Source organism: Nanorana parkeri, unplaced genomic scaffold, assembly GCF_000935625.1.
Source record: "Nanorana parkeri isolate BGI_ZX_2015 unplaced genomic scaffold, ASM93562v1 scaffold29, whole genome shotgun sequence".
NCBI lineage: Eukaryota > Metazoa > Chordata > Amphibia > Anura > Dicroglossidae > Nanorana > Nanorana parkeri.
In genome coordinates, this window is record NW_017306297.1 from 3,154,380 (window position 1) to 3,169,302 (window position 14,923).

At 40.7% G+C, this 14,923-nt stretch overlaps 2 protein-coding genes across 2 annotated transcripts in view; both read left to right on the forward strand.

The window, feature by feature from the left end:
* The first annotated feature begins 529 nt into the window (after positions 1-529).
* On the forward strand, positions 530-14,298 carry LOC108795783 (fetuin-B-like). Its single transcript, XM_018567087.1, has 7 exons — positions 530-747; positions 4,539-4,661; positions 6,020-6,107; positions 7,752-7,918; positions 10,663-10,776; positions 12,433-12,519; positions 13,699-14,298. Exons 1-7 carry the CDS (start codon positions 547-549, stop codon positions 14,296-14,298), a joined length of 1,380 nt encoding a protein of 459 aa, XP_018422589.1. The 5' UTR covers positions 530-546.
* A 187-nt stretch (positions 14,299-14,485) lies between these two features.
* LOC108795792 (T-kininogen 2-like) overlaps positions 14,486-14,923 on the forward strand; it is a 32,369-nt gene continuing 31,931 nt past the window's right edge. Inside the window, exon 1 of the mRNA XM_018567099.1 lies at positions 14,486-14,504. Within this exon, the coding sequence (XP_018422601.1) occupies positions 14,486-14,504 (19 nt within the window). The remainder of the gene's footprint in view (positions 14,505-14,923) is intronic.

Consider the following 14,923-nt stretch of genomic DNA (forward strand, 5'->3'; position numbering starts at 1 on the left):
CAGGAAATGCAGGCCGTGGGTATCTACCCAGTTTAAACCCCCTAAAGCAGCAATCTGATTGGATGCAGGCATTGTTCAGGTATTTTGTGAGCCAGCGGGGCCGACTAGTAAGATACTGATGCTCGGCCTAGTGGAAGATTCCCCCATCCACACAGTTTAGCGTAGATGGAGAAATCTGTTGCACTTTTTCCACCTGACCACAGAAAATCTGCAGATAATCTATAGGTGTATGGCCAGCTTTAGCTAACTGCCTTTTGAGCATTAAGTTTTATTTTAATTCCCTTTGTTCACCATTTCGTTGAAGGTAGATAGTGGATTAAATTAAGTCACTTTGTGATAGATAATAAATCAGGCATACAGGACATCAACCTGGTGTTTACAAGGTCAGTATTTGACAATCATATAATCATTTACCATTTATTTGTAGTTGTTTATTGAGGGGGGTCAAGGAGAAAATCATAAGTCCACAGGTAAGGGCTATATAACAGGATGCTGTGGAATGGGATAGTTCATCATTTCAGGTCTACTCTGAGGTGACCCATCACAATGGAGCGAGTCTGTGCACTAGCACTGTGTATGCTATTGTCATTGTGCTCTGCCACAAGCCCTCCAATAAATCCCATTTTAACCCCTTTAAACTGCAATGAAACAAAACATGCTGAACTAGCAGCAGACCTGATCAATGAAGACCGTGACAAAGGATTTCTCATAAGGCCTTTCCGCACTAAGTCCGTTTATGAACAGAAGGTAAGTGAAATTCTTGTAGTAAGAACACACGATGGTCAAGAGGTCCCTGGTAGATGGATTGTGTCTATTTAGCTAGATACTTTATTCTATCTAAAGTACAGATCGACATTCAGTGTCTCTGCATTCTTCTTATGGCAGGACCCACCCTGCTATGGCATGGTCATAGGCTCATAGCAAGTGCTGGCATTTTCAAGTATCTCTTTTCTGAGTGCCTGCAACTTTAAGAAGGTTTTTTGTCATTTTCTTGTGTTCTTCTTGCTATATTTAACTGCAGCTCATGAACCTAAAACATTTCTTCAGGCTAATATTATTTATTATTTAGTAATACAATTTTAAGGGTTATTTCCCTTTGCAATAAAATGCACTATAGGGTCAATTAGGGGTGTCCCTAACTTTTTTACCTCCTGAGGTAGGGGGCCATTGTGGGTGGTAAATCCTGGCAACCAATGATGTCACTGATTGCCAGGAGGTGGGCAGGACACCAGCCAGAACATCCCAGGTTACTAAGAGCCGGGCAGAGAGATGTGTACATCTCCCCATCCAGATCTTAGCAACCTGGGACACTTTAACCAGAAAGGGGGAGGCCGTTACATTGCAAACATTGTGCTCATGCTGCCTTGTTATAGGGACGGCCTTGCAGTCAAAGGTGCCCTGTACGTTTAGAAACACTGTGTAGTGTAGCAGATTACCAACAGCCTGGCACAACAACTACTGTAGTGAGTGATCATCACCAACCTGCCTGTGATCTGGGATGCCCCATACATTGAACACGCTGGGCATGCACAGGTCTTGAAAGAGGGGTAGTGGTTGTTCCAATAATGCTGGGAGTTGGCTCAATATCCCAGATTACAGGCAGGATGGTGCTGATCACTTTCAGTAGTAATTTCTCAGCCAGGCATCTGATTGCAAAGGTGAACTAACCCTTTAAACAGATATAAATAAATAAAACATTTAGCTGTATGTATCAAAGCTTTTGCAGTTGTATATTTTATATTTTACCAGTTTTGCACATTTCAATTGGAGACTGTACAAAAACCAAAGCAATTAGTATGTATCCGAGTCCATATAGAGATGTCATGGCAACATGATGCTACAGAAATGATCAGCTCTTTTGTCACTGCATGCATGCACAAGGTACTTTAGCACTGTACATACAATGACATTAAAAAGATGAGGCATTTTAAGACTTACTGGTCTTGACATGGTCAGAGACAAACAAGTCTATTTCTCATAAAGTCCGACATACTGATGCTTCATAGTTACAGTAATGTAACTTTAAATATCCAATAAGCTTCAGAACTATTTTTATATATATATATAAGTTTCCACTTAACCCGACTCTGACAGAGTATTTGAACTAAATACAGGAAATGTACTCTTTTAGGAAAGGCTTCTCAATATATATATATACATACATGTAAACATTTTGTGAATGATATGCTTTCTTTTTTAATGAGTCTTTAGTTTGCTGTATCTTTTTAAAGATTTACAATTTATACAAATCAGAGAAATGGCTATGGGTAAATAAAATAATGCATTTTGTCAGGGGCGTCCCTACAATTTTCACCGCCTGAGGCCGTGGATAGGGGGTGTCTACTGGTGGTGCACGTTACTGGGAGAAGGGGTTGTTGGTATTGGTGGCGCATGTTACCAGGAGGGGTTCACAGTGCCTCTGTCCAGTGTCCCACCCTGCTCGCTAACGTCACTGGTTGCCAGGAGTTGGGCTGGACCTCAGCCAGTGTGTCCCACTCAGCTCCTGGCAACCAGTGACGTCAGTGAGCTGGGCAGGGTGCCAGCCAGAACATCACAGGTTACCAAGAGCTCTTAGCAACCTGGGACACTCTGGCAGGAAAGGGGACAGCAGGCACACCTGCAGCCCCCCCCCCCCTCATGTGACCCAATAAGATGCCACCTTAGCCAACTGCCTCACGCTGCCCCATTATAGGGACGGCTCTGCTTCTTGTTTCTAAGGACATCATCTCTACATTTTTTACCTAAAGTTATACTTGAACGTTTAGGGCTCAGTTAACACCAATGTGCTTGCAACAACACATGTTTACTGCAGACATTTTCATGTGCAATTTGCAAAAAATGCATGATGTAAAATGAAAAATGCATGGCTGAATGCATTGCATAGTAAAAGTGGTGTTTCTAAAGCCCAAATAAAAAAAATTCATATATTAACGCTCATCAGTCCTTAGATGAAGTGGCTGTGTTAGTTTTCTTTTTCCAGGCTATTTTTCCTTTATTTTCACTTGATAATTCTGCGAATATAAAGGAATAACAATTTTTGTCCTATGGTGACTATGCTTACTCATTCTACTGTATGTATAGAGGGGGTCATGGTTATCACCCAGGCTGGACTTCAAACATGGCTTCATTAAATGGTGAGGGTGGTGACATTAGTAGTTTACAGAAGGAAGGCAACATTGTTTGTGCTTTCAGTTCAGTTGACAGGAAGTGACAAGGGCATTGCATTTCTGGCAAGATCAACAGTTATTTTCTATAGTTTCTTAAAATATTCTCCCAAAAAGCAAATATATGCAGTGAAAACCACATCTAAGGACTGACAAGCTACAATACATTCAGTTTTGTTCTTGTGTTTAGTTATCCTTAAAAGATCCTGCAAAGTCCTGCTGTTAAAGTGTGCTAAAGAGTTGTATGTAGGACTGATCAAGTGTGAACAAGTCTATGAGGGTTACGGTATTTGCCGGCGTATAAGGCGACTGGGCGTATAAGACGACCCCCTAATTTTTCTGTTAAAACATAGGTTTTGGGCTATACTCGTCGTATAAGACGAGTATAGCCAAAAATAATGTTTAAATACACCCACTAACCTCAATGGCGGTATTCCCGAGTGTGGCTCGGGGTTAATTTTCAGTACCATAAGCGGTAACCCAGAGCCACACTGGGGATTACAGTCTCTTACCTTATTCACGATCCCCGCTGTGTCCTCAGTCTTCCGGGTTCTGTCCCTTGCGAGCTTCCACGTCGCAGGGGGGAAGAACCGGCGGGAATTTTAAAAGGAAAAAAAAATAAAAATTAGAACAAAAAAGGAAAAAAAACAAAAAAAATTAATCAGACCGCCAGGGAGGCGCTAATCTGTCAGGCCGCTGGATGTGCGGTAATACTGTATGTATGGTAGCTTTGGCTACATACAGTATACCGCGCTGAGCCTTTCACGGCGAGCAATGTACACAACCACTGCCAATCCGAGCAGGCTTTGTATTCATTAATAGAATGCATCGCTCGCCGTGATTGGCTCAGCGTGGTATACTGTATGTAGCCGAAGCTACCGTACATACAGTATTTCAGCACATCCAGCGGTATTGTATACCCGGCGTATAAGACGACCCCCGATTTTCGGGGGATGTTTTTAAGTCTAAAAACTCGTCTTATACACCAGCAAATATGGTATTCACATAGCTGCCGAAAACTCTAGCCGTAGCTTCGGCTGATCCTTCGGCTCACTTCGGCCGCCGGAGCCCTTCGGTTCAGTCGAACCAAAGGCCTGCTGTACAGGCTATTCACAATAGCCCATACAGCAGCTGAAGTGAATAGCCGAACGTCGTTCAGCTCAGTTCACTTCGACTCGATTATTCACTCGGCTGCCTTTGGCGTCTTAGTGAAAAACCCTCTATATATTCTGAAAACACAAACTATAAAGAAAAATAAAAAGCCAGATGGCAAACGCACAGACTTATTTCACAAATATCTTATCATTGGTATGCACAGTTGAGTAATGTTTTATTAGTCGTTATTAATTTCATTTTCTTCTCGCCTAAATACAGCTAGAGAATGTACCCGGTAGCTCTCTCTATTATATAGACTTTGAAGCCAAAGAGACAACATGCTCTGTTTTGAGTGGAAAAAAATGGAAAGACTGCAATGACTATATACCATTTCATGAAGAGGTAAATATAATTACACAAGAAAGATCTCCGTCATTACACAAAGCTTTTAAAGTTGTTCCAAACTGTGGGCTGCAGATCAAAATTATTTATTCAGCCACTCCAAGTGTGAAATTTGTGGCTGGAGTAAAATTTTAGGATGTCTAATACTTCTTTTTGGTGTGATAAATTAATTTTTGGTCCTTGTAAATGTACAACACATGCAATAAAAGTTATTTGTGGTAAAAAAAATATATATATATTATCAGTGAAAATGTTTGCCCCCAAACTCCTGCACTAAAAATAATCCAGCTGATTTTTTGGAATAAAATAATCAGCTCACTCTGTGAAGAAGGCCACATGGATACCACTGAACAGAAGTAATGAAAAGAGCTGCCCAGTGCTTAAAGCAGACCTTCACTCCAATAATACACTTTACTTCAGTGGAATTCCCCCTCTGCAATCTAAATCTAGACTTTCCCTTACTTCTTTTTCCAGAGACCACACAGCAAGTAAGAGGAGATCTTCCCAACAGGGAAATTGGCAGCAACAGAAACCTAATAGAAAATCTAACCCTTCGCAGCTCTATCCAAACATTTAAAAATGGCAAGAGTTCCAAATTATATAGGTTTTTATTTGTTCCAAGTCTCTGGGTTGCAGATCAGGATTATTTGATGGTATATGTCTAGATATTCAATATACAATACTTTGCTACAAAGTATTTAAAAGCAATCTGTCTAGATATAATTGTGGACATTTATCTACAAAATGCGTTTGTGTTAATGAGATATCGTTGGCTGAGAATTCCTCCACCCTTCCGTGTGTGTCGGATGCCTGGTCCCCCGCTGCGATCTGTGTTCCCTGTCAGCATAGAGTCACTTTGTAGGTAAAACATACCTGCAAAAAGAAGACACATACTGTATACTTACCTTTCTGGCTGTCTGTTCTTTTCAAAAGCTTGTGCTTCACTGCTCACTGTTCTCTGCATGTATACACACACTTTTGGGTATGTGAATAATGTGCTCCCCCCACTAAAGAACATATGAGCTTGCTGGAGGAACCACACCAAGCAGAGGGGGTAACAGTTATTTGTCCCATCTGATTAATCGAATACTTGCAGAAGATGGCGAGCAGAGAAGTGGTGGCTTTTCAAGAAAAGGGCCACTGGAAAGGTAAGTATATGGAGTCTTCATTTTAAATATGTTTTACATAGAAAGTGATCTTCTGCTGACGAACCCTTTGGAACCCTCTACTTCCAAAGACAGATCAGTCTTTCCCATATTTTTTTTTTTTGCTGGCAGGTTCCCTTAAACGCTGAAAAATATTATCAACACAGAGTTGAGTATTTAATGAATTCTAAGCAATCATTTATTTCATTGTAGGTAACTGGTGAATGCAAGTGTATCATGTACATATCAAAGCCATGGAGAATACTAAAAATATTGAATTACAACTGCACACTGGGTACAGGTAAGAGCAAGAATAATACACATCTAAAACATTCAAAAACACAAATGTAATACATTTCAGCTTACAAATGACCAGTCCTTGGATGTTGTGGCTGCATTAGTTTTTCAAGCTTTTTCCCTTTTATTTCCACTTGGTGATCCTGCAAGTAGTTGACTTCCTAACATTCACTTACTGTTCTGTGTCTATGAAGGAGTATTGTTGTTGTCACCCTGGGACAGTAAGAGCGTTCTGTGGACTCTGTAGTCCACAGAAGTGAAATGGACATGGCTAATGACACTGCTTAGGGTTTCAGTGCAACACAGACAGAAACTTATGAGCTCGCTGGATTTTTGGCAGATCATCCGGCATTTGTCTGCCCAGACATACACTTTAAGAACTACTGATATAATATCATCCAGTTTATGTGTTTATTTTTGTAATGCTTGCTGTCAAACGGCTCAAATAACACTTTCACACTGTGGGGTGTGTTCACTAAGCTGCCGAGGGCAGCCGAGTGAACAACCGACCCCAAGTAAAGTGAGCCGAACACTGTCCGGCAGCAGTAGATCTATGCAAAAAGTGTTAAAAAAAAACACGCTTTAACAGCGGTTAATACTCACCTGTGTCTTCCATGCGCGCTCCCGTCCGAAAATGTGAAGATCCTGGGGCGGCCGCAAAGCATCTTGGGGCGGGCGCATGCGCAGTTCACATTTTCGGCCGGGACAAGAGGAGAGACACAAGGTAAGTCTATGAACGCGTGCACCCGAATGCAGACACCGCGGAACAGGAAGTGCCAGCAAGCTCAGAGGAATCAGCGGTGGATCGGACACCCGCCGCAGCGCTGGAGGGACAGATGAAAATGACAGCAAAGAATAAGAAGATCGGATTAAGAAACATCATTTAAGGTAAGTGCTTTCATTAACATTGGGGTGAGGGGAAAAAATTGACTTTAATGTCACATTTATATCTCAAACAGAAACTTCGGATGGTCACATTCAACCACTGAGCTGTAACTTAAAAAAAATGGGGAGTAATATCTTCTCTTTTAGTCAAATAAAAGTACCCATACTAGAAAATCTCACCAATAACAGTGGAATAAAGAAGCATTTATATGCCCATGGTATATTCCTGACCTGTCCAGACATTCCCAGATTTTTCAATTGCATTATAACAACAAAAGGTTTTAAATGCATAGGTGAATCAATTCATTATGATAACTTTATCTCAAAGTCGGCCGAACGTGCTCAGCATGTTCGGCCGACCCAAAGCCACACGAAGCAAGCCAATGTACGGCTGATTTCAGCCGATATACGGCTGAAATCAGCCATACAAGCCTGAAGTGAATAGCCCAACAGCGTTCACTTCACTTCGGGTCGGTTGTTCACTCGGCTGCCTACGGCAGCTTAGTGAATAGCCATCTAACAGTTGCTAGGACAGCAAAGAGATTGTATAAAAATGTGAATGTTTTGTTCAGTATTTAATGTGAACAAACAACTGGTAAATGCAGAGAGGAGAAGTTATGCCTGGACAGTATAACCTTGTAGGCTCAGGGACAATTATTTCCTCTGCAGGCATTGTAGTTTCCATGTAACATATACATTTGTAATCTTTATAAGCAGAATATAGCAATCAGTGTGCAACGGAATAACTTTGCTTTTGTATTAGTTCCTTCCAGAAGCATTGTTTTAAGGTGCCCTGACTGTCCAACAATCATAAAGGATATAACTCCGAAAATTACAGCAAAAGCAGAACACATGGTGGAACAATTCAATAAAGACAGCAACCAGACCAATTATTTCAAACTTGATGAAATAGAACGAATAAGAACACAAGTAAGAGAAAGTTATTATGCTGTAAAATAAGGGCAAAGTGAATGTCTTAATGATGTATATAATGTAATATTTACTGAATAGGTTTGTTTTTTTAAAGTGGACCTTTACCCCGTTAACTAAAAATCTCATCGGTATGCAGCTCTGCATGCTGATATGAAATCCTCTTACATTATTTAAATTAACATCTTTTTCTTTTACTTACAATTACTGTTTTTCTACTTCATGGTCCTCTTAGGTATTAGTAGCCTATGCCTAAGACATGCGTCCTGGGAAGGTTACATAACAGGGCATTGCTGGGAAATCTCATCTGTAAACTGTAAAATCTCAGGGAAAGACATTTTGCTCCCCTGAGTTGATGTGCATGGTCACATGTCCTAGTCATATGTGTCAGAGTTCCAGGAAGTAAAGGGAGATGGATTAATCAGCCCTTAGTAAAAGTGACCACTGTAAGAAGAATGGGGAAGAAAAGAAAAGTATGTAAAGAATACAAAGCCGGCAATTATCTAGAAGTATCTGGTTGCAGATTTCCATTACTAAACATTTCTAAAGGTGTCTTCGTCATTTTAAAGAAATAGGTAAAGTTCCTATTTAATATTATCAGGTTACACCTAGATGAGGACTGGTAACACTAAACTGTAAATAGATGAATGTTTTGTATTTCAATTCTTATGCAAAGATTTGAGAGAATGAAAATGTGGTAATAATGAAAAAGAAATATATTTATGACACATTAAAAACAATATTATTAATTTTTATCATAGTGTTTTGGGAGTAAATTGCTCAACCAACCTTTCTTTCACAAGTCATTCAACCCTTCAGCACTTGTTACAAAAGGATAGAGTGTTATTTCTCATATGGAAAATCTATTGATTCCACTACTATTGCCAAAGTGTTAATTTACTTGAGTGCCTTGACACTCTTCTTACACTGGATATTTCACATCAAATCTTTATAACGCAGCGTGTGCACCAGCATTGTTAAGTTAATAAAACAATGTATTAGTTAAAATTAAATTATATTCACAGAGCGGCCATAGCCTTTGAAATGCGCCAGCTAGGACACATATAGTTGTATTATTTGAACGTAGTTAGAAGGGAGTCAGAATGGAGTTCCCCATTGCGTGATCATACTGAATACAATGACTTAATATACTGTGAGGGGAGTTTATCAAAACTGGAGCAGATAGGATCTGGAGCAGTTGCCCACGGCAATCAATTCGCTTCTAGCTTTCATTTTTCAAAGTGTAACAAACTGAAGAGAGAAGCTGATTGGTTACTAAGGGCAACTGCTCCAGATTCTGTCTGATCCAGTTTTGATAAATTCCCCCAAGTGTGTTTGTAATTAAATTTGATTTTAACTAATACATTTTTTATTAACTTAACAATGCAAACCTGTTAAACCCCCTTCCTGGCCAGGCCATTTTTCAGTATTCAGCGCTGCAGTACTTTGAATGGCGATTCGCAACGATATGTAACATGTGTAGCGCAATTGTTGCATTCGCGCCTTGGCGCACCCGACGCGTATTTACGTTTATATATATGTGTATACGTGGGGGTGGGGGACTTAAATTTTTTTTTTTTTTTTACATTTCTTTATATGTAAATTTTTTTCCCATAATTATCCTTAGGGTAACGGGAGGACACAAACTAGCGTCCTCCCATCACCCAGAAGCACTCACCTCATTGTTCTCCTTTAACGTTATTGCTATCACATAGGAGACTAACAATCCCCCTATGTGATTGCACAGGCACACTGACAGGTCCTCTTTATGGAGACATTAGGGGTCCCTAAGACCCTAGTGTCACCTGGGGACCCCCAAAGAAGCTGATGAAGCAGAGATATGCTTCATCAGTTTCTTCTCTGGCTATAGCAGTCAGAGGAATAACAGCTGAATGCGGAAGTAATGTATTACACATCACTTCTGCATTCAGACGTCGGAGGAATCAGCAAGGAGGAAGATGCTGATCTCGGACGGCAAGGGGTTGAAGAAACAATTTGCATGGATGATATTGTAATGTTATAAATACTGCTGCTAAATGCAAGGTAATAAGTAAGGGGGTAGGATTACTAAAGATACAGCAGACTAGTTTAAAGTGAATTGTAACAAACAGAAATTTCCTCTGAACCTTGTTAAAGCATATCTAAACCCAAAACCAAAAATGTTACAATGCAACTTACCTCAGATGAGATGCCAGCATTTGTTTTTTTCCCCTTTATTTGCACCTGATGATTCTGCGAATAACACACTTCCTGTCCTTGTGTGGCTACAGTCACTCCTCCACTGTATCTATGAAGGGAGCCATGGTTGTCACCTGGGCTGGACTTAAACATGTCTGCCTTTGCTCATCTCCATTACATAGGGCTGGAGGGATTAGTAGTTTACAGAAGAAAGATAAAGGTGTATGTGCTATCTGTTGAGCTCAGATGAAATGACAAGGACACAGAATTTCTGGAAACATGAACAGGTATTTTATGTATTTAGCCTGGAAAAAAAAAGAAAACTAATGCAGCTGCCACACCTAAGTACTGGTAAGCTGCAATATATTATAGGTTTTGGGTTTAGTTATCCTTTAACAGAACAATGCTCCCTGGGACTGCTAAACAGGTCACAATCAGACCTTACTGTATGTCAACACACAATACTTATACTTGTATTTGAAAGGCATACTATATTTAAGTATTTACAGAGACACAAAAGCAATAAAGCACATAAAAAAACATATTTTTATATTTTTTCTTCACAGTGGATGTTTGGACAGTCTTACTTCATCTCTTTCACCATAAAGGAAACCGATTGTTTGAAAACACAGAAAGATGTAATCCTTGGCAACTGCAAATCTCTCGAGGACCACAAAGCTGTAAGTATAATATTCTCAATACAGTTGTGACTATGGAACTCGCATGTAGTGAAAGTGACAGTAACCAAACTTTCACTGCTGGTAAATCTTCACAGTGAATGTGACAATAACAGCGTTATTAAAAAAACGGCACAATGTGATAAATGAGTTATAAACAAGATTGCTCACAATTGTTTTTACCATAAGGAGAGGGAAGATATAACTGTCAATTAACCAAGCTCTTAGCTTTCTTTCATCCTGACATCACCTTTGTTATGCAGCGGGGTTTTTTCAGTGACTGTTATCAGGCAGGAAATAAGATGACCTTACAGCCTGACACTGCTACACTAATAGCAAAATAGAAATAAAGTATAAATAAAGCCTCCTGCATGACAGTTTCAGGACTTGTTCATACCGAATGCTGTGCGTTCCAGAGCGGTAGCTGCTGGAACGCACCGCAATCCATCACAAAACTTCCCCCTGCGTTCTGGGGCGGGAGGGGGCGTGCACTGAATTCAATGTCACCACTTACACGCCCCACTTCAATGTCACCACTTGCACGCAGTGCGATCGGACGCGTGGCAAAACTTTGCCTGTGTTCCGTTCAACTGCAAACGCAAAAAATAGAGCAAGCAAAATTAAGTAAAAAATGGTCTTTTGTGAAAAGCAGTGGGGCACACAGGGACACCCAAGGCATGAATTTAGGTCATGCTGAGTCAGCAGGACTCAGCCAAAATCCAATAGTGTATGGTCAGCTTTACTCCTTCCTCCTCGCAGACACTGCAGCTCACAGTTGGAGTGTTTCAGTAACAGAGGCAGTGCTGTCAATCCAGAAAGCAATGGGCAGGACTAGGTGTGGCCAGGTGCTGACTGACAAACTACAGGCTTCTGAATTAGCTGTAGCAATGCTAATGGCTACACCCCCTGCAACATTTGTACATCTCATTGTGCAATCAGGCCCAGCCTACATGAGTGTGGCAACTCTGCTCTGAACTCAGAAGCATTGCAGCATCGTTGTCACACCATCACAAGAGGCTGCATTAGGTGGACCTTACTGGCAGGTCAACAAGTATTTGTGAGACTTTGCAGGGGGGGCTAAGAAAAAACTGTAAGTGTAGATGCACTTATAATTAAGTGCTGCAACAAATATTTTTTCTTTCATGGGATTTTTTCTTTCATGGGAGGCCATAGTTCTACACAAATACACTGGCGACCCCACACCTGGATGTCTTAGAGCTGGGCTTGTTAATATAGGCCCTTTGCTTGGTTAGTCTGTGGTGGATTTCCTTTATTTCAGCTATAGCAGCTAAACATCTGTGCCATATCTTTTATATTTGGGGGGGCGCAGGTATTGTATGTTTTCTGGTTTCAGTTATTTTCTGTGTTTTGTAGCCATGTGTGTAACCAGAGCCACACCTGGTTACACACATAACATCTCTGTAGTTATTATGGTTGCTGGTAGGTAAAATTATAATGCTGGCCTGGAAAGTATTCCGCAAAGAAGGGAGCAATGCAAGACTATTTGGTGAGAAGGGCCCTTGGGGCTATCGTTTCACAACTGACACAAACACAATACATAAAATATAGATTCATGATGTTATACATTATAGATGAGTTTTAAATGCCAAAGTTCTACGCTCTTCACAACAACAGAATTAACTATGTTTGTTCTTGCAGCATGTTGGCTTCTGCAGTGGTAGTGCATACTTCACATTTGAAAGAAAGGAAGAATATTCTGTGTCCTGTGAAATCTACAACCCACGGGTAATTACATTTACTATTATTATTTCAAAAAAATTAGTCTATGTTTGTCTGTTATTTGTTGCGCTACAAACATTTAAACATTGGTATTATATAAGCTTTACATCAGTTATATGTTGTTATTTATTCATCCCAAGTTCTGACCTATAAAACAGACCTATAGACCTATAAAACCTATTTGTAAACAACAGAGAGGGGAATTGATAAAAACTGGAGCAGACAGAATCTGGAGCAGTTGTGCATGGACTCTAATCAGCTTCTCTCTTTCATTTTCAAATCTGAACAAAACAAACTGAAGGGAGAAGCTGATTGGTTGCCCTGGGCAACTGCTCCAGGTTTTGTCTGCTCCAGTTTTAATAAATTCCCCCCTCTGTGTCATTAAAAAGCCCAACTCCGGGCAAAATGTAAAAATAAAAACATAGTCCCCAACAGGTGCTTAAGATAAAAAAGCAGCTTGGGCTGTTATACTCACTCACCAGAGCTGTCACCCACAGTAATACATTTTTACCACAAGATTCTTTCTATCTTCCTGACTGAGGAGATCATATGAGTACAGTGTGTTTTGGTCTGGCCCCCTGAAGGGGCATCAGCATGGTGCACTTCATTCATGTGTAATGATGCAGAGAGTGGTACTGAAGTACACAAGGTACACAAGGGGGGTGCGGCCCGAAACTGGGTGACACCATTGGAGGGGTGACACCAAAATGACTGACAGTCATTTTGATGTTACCCCCTCTAAAAAGTCAGGCACTTGGTCATTGTCAGTGTCAGGAGAGAGGAGGGGGACCCAGCAACATACCTCATCCTGCCGGGTGAACGTCCCCTACTCTCTCTGCCGGCGTCCATCACCAAGATGGCCACCGGCAGGCGTCAATTAGATGGTCGCGCATGTGCGATGACGCCATCACGCATGTACAATGACGTCACGGTGGGGTGTCGCCCGGTCTCCACCCTGGGTGACACCTGCCTGCTTTTTGCATCCCCAATGTGTAGCACTGCAAAACAAATAAACAGATGTTTTTGCCACAAATGACATTATATAAAAAATAGATAATTTACAACAAGCTGATATTTTTTATATAGCTATAGCACTATGCAATTATAAATTATAATAATGATATGTATTGAATTTGATCAAAATTGTATTTGTTGTTACTTTGTTATTTCTTTTTTTAATTCAAGCATAATGATGATCACCACCATCATCACCACAAACATGGCGCTTGCAATCAAAGAAAGGAAGGTGCCCAAGTGGAGGAATCGAAAGATAATGCTGGACACAGTGAAACAGGGGCAGGAGAGGCAGGGCCGGGCCAGGCAGGAGCAGATGCTCCAGGACCACAGGAAAGATGTGAACTTGGTAAAGGCAAGCATTGTGGACATCACAGAGGTCACAGACATCACTGCCATCCTGGTCATCATCACCATCATTCTGGACACCACCATCATCATCCTGATCGTCCTCATCACCACCACAATGATCATGATCACCGAAACCATTCTCACCCACATGATAAAGCTCACCACCATCATGACCATCACAACCATACCTCAGCTGAACACGGCTCTTCATCAGAAGAAACCACTGATAAGCAACCTTTTAAGAGAACAAAGGGATCAGTCCAAGTTTACCATCTTGATGAGGAAACACCAAGTACACCAGTTCCAACCATCCTCCGGCTGCCTAGACCAGGGAAACATATATATGAAATTGCTGATTTCCCAAATGAACCATCATCCCTGGAAACATGTCCCAGCCCACCAAACTCTAAAAGCTCATAATTTGCACAGAAAGGCAAAAGGCATAGAGTATGTTTTGGAAAACAAATAATAAACATGACTTAAATCTTGGTTTTTGGCTCATATTTTTTAAGACGTATTTAGTATGATTATTACAGTTTTTCTTGTTAAATATTTTTACTGAAAGATGATTTTCAAAAGTAGCAATTGCAGAAAAAGAGTTACAGCGATGAATAATTTTTATACAGGTATCTCATTGGTAAACTGCACATGGTACACAAAAAGGTACAAAATACATTGCAGCAAGGCCCATAAGGTGGCACAAAAAAACAGAAACTCTAAAAGTAAACTTTTGTCCCACAAAAAGAGAGGAATTAAATGTATGTACACCAACGCTAGAAGTCTGGCAAATAAAATAGAGGAGCTTGAAATTAGGTTAATTGAAGAGGACTTCGACATAGTGGGTATAGCGGAAACCTGGCTGGACAGCACGCATGACTGGGCTACTAATATAGAGGGGTATAACCTGTTTAGGAGAGACAGAGGTGGGAGAAGAGGGGGGGGTGTTTGCATTTACGTAAAAAATAATCTATATGTGCATATAAGGGACGATATCACGTCAAATAATGGGGAAGACGTGGAAACTCTATGGCTGGAGCTAGATATG